This window comes from Xiphias gladius, chromosome 6, assembly GCF_016859285.1.
Source record: "Xiphias gladius isolate SHS-SW01 ecotype Sanya breed wild chromosome 6, ASM1685928v1, whole genome shotgun sequence".
NCBI lineage: Eukaryota > Metazoa > Chordata > Actinopteri > Istiophoriformes > Xiphiidae > Xiphias > Xiphias gladius.
Window position 1 is genome coordinate 2,811,718 of NC_053405.1, and position 6,029 is coordinate 2,817,746.

General features: G+C 53.4%; 1 protein-coding gene across 1 annotated transcript; it reads right to left on the minus strand.

Annotated features, from left to right (window-relative positions):
* Positions 1–2,320: 2,320 nt before the first annotated feature.
* On the minus strand, positions 2,321–5,068 carry mafaa (v-maf avian musculoaponeurotic fibrosarcoma oncogene homolog Aa). The gene is made up of 2 exons (XM_040129767.1): positions 3,309–5,068; positions 2,321–3,204 (listed from the first exon to the last, which is right to left on the minus strand). Exons 1-2 carry the CDS (start codon positions 4,253–4,255, stop codon positions 3,105–3,107), a joined length of 1,047 nt encoding a protein of 348 aa, XP_039985701.1. The 5' UTR covers positions 4,256–5,068; the 3' UTR covers positions 2,321–3,104.
* Between the last annotated feature and the right edge of the window lie 961 nt (positions 5,069–6,029).

Consider the following 6,029-nt stretch of genomic DNA (forward strand, 5'->3'; position numbering starts at 1 on the left):
TAAAGTCAGCCGCCACCCACCGGGCATGACGGCGGTGTCACATCAGCACCAACGCGGGGTGGCATCTGTCTCAACCCGCGCTGCTTCCGCCCTGAGAGGAGGAGAGAGACCACTTAATGCAGCTTAGGGCGCGTGCGCGGGCGCGTGGACACCGAGGGTGTCACGCGAGGCCGCCCTCTGGACACACTCAAAACACAGAGTGAGGAAGAGATTTGCTCGTCTGCCTCGGTGCCTGGCGGTGGCGGGAAGGGGCAGACGGCTGAAGAGGCGCACAGAGGCCCGCTGAGGACGGCGGCCGTGTCCGCCTCCGCCGGTGCTCCCCCCCCCTCACACAGAGTCAATCTGGGTCGTAACGCTCCCGGAGTGCGGAGCGGTCTCCTCCCCAACATCCCGCACTCCACGCCGGCTTCCTCGGTCCCACGCTGCCCGGCGCAAAAACACCCGAACGGCGGGAGGAGTTTAACCTCCGCCGCCGCCGCCGCCTCTGACCGTTGAGGACAAATGAGACAGAACTGATCCCAGAATTAAAACCCGGAGGAGGGAGACGGAAATGCCATCAGGAAATTCATCCCTCAAGGCTCGAGCCACGACTCAAATTTGACAGCGGGCTGGTTTGGCGCCTTTACGCATAAAACCAGCAACGAGACTAACGGTTCTACCGGTAGAACAACCGTCCTAAACAGAACAGCAATAACAACGCGAGCGGAAAGTCCCAATCCCGTTACGCGTATTTAACCTGCTCCGCCACATCCGGCCATCCTCTGCCCTTGTTCAGTCCGATGTATTTGGTGTATTTGCATTAATTTAACTCTGCATAAATGTTTTCTATTTTTTTTATAAACCCTGATAATAATAATAATAATAATAATAATAATAATAATAACAATAATAATAATAATAATAATAATTATACAAATCTCGAGACGCGGGTGAAACTCGAGCAACTCCGTCAAACTTCTTTTCGATTTTTCTTTCAGGAATATGAAGATACGCATTTGATGCACAGGCCCGATCCCGGGTTGGAAATGGCCATAGGTTATTTCCCGGGTCGTTTATCTCGGGTTTATTTACTCTGTTCTGTTTTGTTTGTTTTTTTTAAATCCACGTTCATGAAGCTGCAACGAAACTCGGCTGCTTTAAATCGACTAAACAACTGAAATCCACTAAATGTGTGGCAGAAAGTCCAGTTTCATCATTTAGAGGCAGGATGCACCTCTTGGTTTTTTGTTGTTTTTTTTGGTCTTGTTTTTTTTTTTGACCCCCCCCTTTTCAAAATAAAATCCCTCTCTTCAACAATGACGGCAGCAGCAGTCCGGCAGGTCTGGGACAGAACTTTTTATTAAACATTATGAAAACAAGATTCTCAACAACGTTCCACTTTGTAGGTTTTTCACTTGTTGACACGTTAGGACACGTTCATTGAATAAATATAGAAATTATATGTACAGATATACATCAACAGCACTGTGCAGAAGTTTGCTTTCCTTTTTATCTCCCTTGATTTGGCGCAGTCTTCTTTAAATCAAATTAGGTTGTTTTTTTTTTTGTTAAACTGTAGTTGCTTTAGGAAAAATTACTATAATTTGCGGTTATATCAACCCCCCCACAACAAAAAAATTGAAATGAAAACAAAGGCAGTTATTAAAGGGAATCTGTTGTTCGCCTACATTTGAAAAAGGGTGAATTTTTAGATTGGTCGCAAGAATTCAGTTCAATTGTTGATCAGATAAAACGAGCAGACAGGATAAATAAAGACCACCTCAGATTTCTTCCGCATTTTCTCCTCGCTGTTCTGCGCGCATTTCGATGATCTCCGGCCTCTCCTCTCGCACACCTGGCCGGCCAACAGGTAGGCTGCGCACCGGACACTTCTGCACAATATTGCACATATATCTAGGCAGCAGAAAAAAACCACACGACCCGGGGATGTTTCCCCCGTCGACAGAAACAACGCTCCGAGAGCAGCGAGCTCTTCCTCTTCTCACGCCCCCCGGCATCCTCCCGTCAGACCCAAGACCTCGTTAAGACACCGGGCTGCGGAGCAAATACACCCGCGGGGGCCCTTGACATTTTCGGCTACAAATATTTAAAGTTAAAAAAAAAAGAAAACGGAGTCTTTTTAATCATCGGGTTGGTGCATAGAGTTTTAGCAGCGGATGCAGTCCTCGCCCATCTGACGAAGGAGGCGTTGGGCCTCCTCTAATTTGCGTCCGGGTTTTCTGGAGGGTGACCGGTCCGGTTCGATCTCTTCGTTAGTGCAGTGCAGGCTCGCCTTTGACAGGACACGCGTTCAGCAGGAGGGGACCACAGACGATTTGCATGCTGGGACATACAAACATTTGTATTAAGACATTTCGAATCATCCGAGCGACGAAAGCAGGTTCCTTTAAAAAGAGAGAAGGTAAAATAACACGGCTCACTGCTTGTTCTCGACACAGTATGTACAGGTGGAAATAAATACAGTCTCCAATCCGGCTCAGTTCATCTCTTTTTGTCGTTTTTCTTTTCTTTTTAAAACAATAGAAAATTTGATTGAAAATAGCGGCTAAAGACGCATCCGGTTTTCGCAGTAGCAGATCGTTGTGCAGTCTAGTCCGCAGTCCCTGGGGGGGGGGGCATTTTGTGGCTTTTTGCATACCCAGGCCTTACTAGTGGCAGGAGCAGGGGGGAAGGAGGAGGAGAGAACCGCGGGCCATGCTTTCCCTACGTGTGGAGGGATCCTGGGGGGGTGACTGGAGGTTACCGTACATGTCCTGCATGCAGGGTTGCGAATAGGGACGGGGGGGGGACTACACACTTGCGACATTGAAAGGACACAAGCAGTCTGACGAGCTCTCTGTGGCCAAAGGAGAGGCGGCGTATTGCTTTTCCCTGCTTCCATTTCAGTCCAATCTGGGGGGGGGTTTCTTTAAAAAAAAAAAAAAAATCACCCCCCCCCCTAGTTTAAGACAAAATCATCTCTCTCTCTCTCTGAATTAAGACAGTCACGTTCAATGTCAGGTCGGTTCGGTAAGACTTCTGACCACCAGAGAAAAGTCTACAGGCTAAGTGATCCCATGTGTCCGACATCAGCACGCGACGGGCCGTTGCGGGCTTGCACGTCTTTAAGACTTCACATGCGCGCAAGGATTATTTTGTGCGCAGCTGATGCTGATTCTCGGTTTAAGATGCCGCGTTTTAAAGTCTCTTCTGTCGAGGGAATAACTGTAAACAAAACACAAACGCAGAAAAGTAGAAGTTAATGTAACGAGGATGTTTTTGTTGGGGGTGAAATTCAGAGTCTATGCTACATGTCACCAGTCTCTCACATGAAGAACTCGGCGTTGGCCTGTTTCCCGGACGGATCTCTTGTGTTCGCGGGGCCGCCGGCATTGTAGCTCCGGCTGGCCAACTTCTCGTACTTCTCCTTATAAAGATCCCGCTCCTTGACAAGGCGCGCCACGTCCTGCTTCAGCTGCTCCACCTGGTTCTGCAGGGTGCACTTCTCGGTCTCCAGCATGTGCCTCTGCTGGACGCGTTTGAAGCGGCAGGACTGCGCGTAGCCCCGGTTCTTCAGGGTGCGCCTCTTCTGCTTCAGGCGGATCACCTCCTCCTTGCTGAAGCCGCGCAGCTGCCGGTTCAGCTCCCGCACCGTCATGCTGACCAGCTGCTCGTCCGAGAAGCGGTCCTCCAGGCGGGCGTGGTGGCCGTGGTGGTGGTGGTGGTGGTGGTGGTGGGCCTGGTGGTGGTGGGCCGCGGAGGCCGTAGACAGGTCCTCCCCGACGTACTGCTGCCCGCGGAAGCCCTCGTAGGCCTGGTGGTGGTGGTGATGGTGGTGCGCGTTACCGATGAGGGCCTCCACCGCGTCCTCCGGGGTCAGGTTGAGCGCCTCGGGGTTGATGTGGTGCTGGTAGCTGGGGATCCAGTACAGGTCCTCCAGCTGAGGCTTGCCCGCGTTGCCGTGATTGTTGTTGCCGCTGCTGTTGCCGCCGCCGCCGCCTCCGCCGCCGCCGCCGCCGTTGACTCCGCCGGCGAGGCTCTGGTTGGGCTGCGCGCCCGGGCTCGGGGCGCAGAAGCTGGGCGAGGAAGGCACGGAGGAGCAGGGTGTGCTAATCGGGGTGGAGGAGAGGGAGCCCGACGGGAGGCGGTGGCAGTAGCGGTCCGCCTCCGGCGGCTCCTTCTTCACCTCAAACTTCATCAGGTCGAAGTCATTGACGTACTCGATGGCCAGGGGGCTGTTGGGCAGCTCTGCGCTCATGGCGAGGTCGGTGGCCATGTCAGTCCATGCGACGACTCCTGCCCTCACAGCCAAACCGACGGCGGGCAGCCCCCTCGGATACAGATTGCGAAGAGGAATAAAAGCCTGTATGGTGTATATATAGACACACGCACACGCCCGGTGCGTGGGGCTGCTGCAGCGGGGCCGCTGGGTGGGTGGAGGAACTTATTAAGGCTTCTCGTCCCAAAGACAACTTCTATATATAGTGGCGTGAATATATGTATGCATGTAAATGAACTTGTACACCTGCCAGTTCGCCTCCGCTCGCTGCTCTTGTTGACAACTTATCCCAGGTCAAATGCGGGCTTTAATACCAGGAGCCCCCGGGGCAGCTGAAACTCGAGCCCGGTGAATTTGGAGACACCGACCTGTCTTGTCCTCGCTTCACCTCTGCAGCCCACTGGCCTCCTTGTGATTTAGTGTCCTCGGTGCTGCTCGATCAAGTGACACGAAAAGATTTCGTCTCCTCCGCTCGGTGCGTTATAAATATTTTCCAAGCATCCCTCTTCGCCTCCCGCTGTTTACAACAAGTCGACGGTGAAGTCCCGGGCAGCGGACTCGAGTCACCGCAGCATGGCCCGGACTGAAAGTTTCTGACGCGACCGCATCGGACGGGGCGCTGCGCAGGCGTGCGTAAAGCTGTGCCAAAAGTCCCGGGGATCCAAAACGGGATGGCGTGTGCAGGACTTTTCAAAGTTCGTGCGAATCTGAGATGAATCGCTAGTTGCGGGACAGTTCTCCTACCTGGAGGGGCAGGAGCTTCAGGTCCCCAGTCCGGGTATTTAATTCAAGCAGCGTCTACTTACAAGTTCGGTCCCACGGTCCTGTCCCCCCCTCAGCGGGGCGCGCTGCTGACCTCGAGCTCTGACTGTGCGTGTATTAATTTGCGAGGTGATAAACTCCGGTCGGTCTGCCCTCGAATTGTTTTTCTGAGAGCTCCTCGGCGCGAGCACGTAGCGTCACTGAGGCACTGGAAAGCAACGTGCACTTATAAAGACAGCGTGGCCCCCGACCCTCCCACACGGAGGTGTGACGGGCCAATGGGAGGAGATCGCAGCGGCGCATTTGCATTCTCCTATAGCAGAGGCTCCGCTCTGGGAAGCGGCCGGCCGAGAGGGGCCGAGAGGAGCCGAGCCGGGCCGAGCGGGGCCGAGCGGGGCCGGAGCGAGCGGAGCCTCGCAGCGAGAACAGGTGCAGCAGATCCCCCCCTCTAGTGACCGAGCGGACGCTACTGCACGGCGGAGCGCGGAGTAAGACGAGAGCCCCGGTGCTTTCTCGGAGGAAAAATGTTTACCCGGAAAAGTGAAACGCTTTTCTCACCCAGGTGTCAAGTTATGTAACGAGGCTCGTCCGCACGTGTTCAGAAAATGAGCTCCAGGTGGTTCAGTCATGGCATCTGGAAACACCTGCACATTTGTCGTAGAGACTTGAAAGCGACTCTGTTCTAGACTCCTAGAGGCTTTACGGCGACACTACGCTCCACCAAACCCTTTACGCGTCTTCGAAATGTCTCTTCCCCGCGGTACTCACCTGTCAGGTGCCGATTGGCCTGCTGTGACTCGGCGTGGTCGCGGGGAGACGTGGGTAAACAACTGACAGGTAGGGCAACGTGTTCGTTGAGACGGGCAGAAATCCGGGAAGGGCTTCGCCATAATGTCGCCGGGATTCTGCGACCGATAGGTGGAACCGACTTTCCACCTTTGGCCCCTTAAAATAAAAACAAAACAAAAGAAAGAAAAGAAAAGAAAAGAAAAGAAAAGAAACAAAAGAA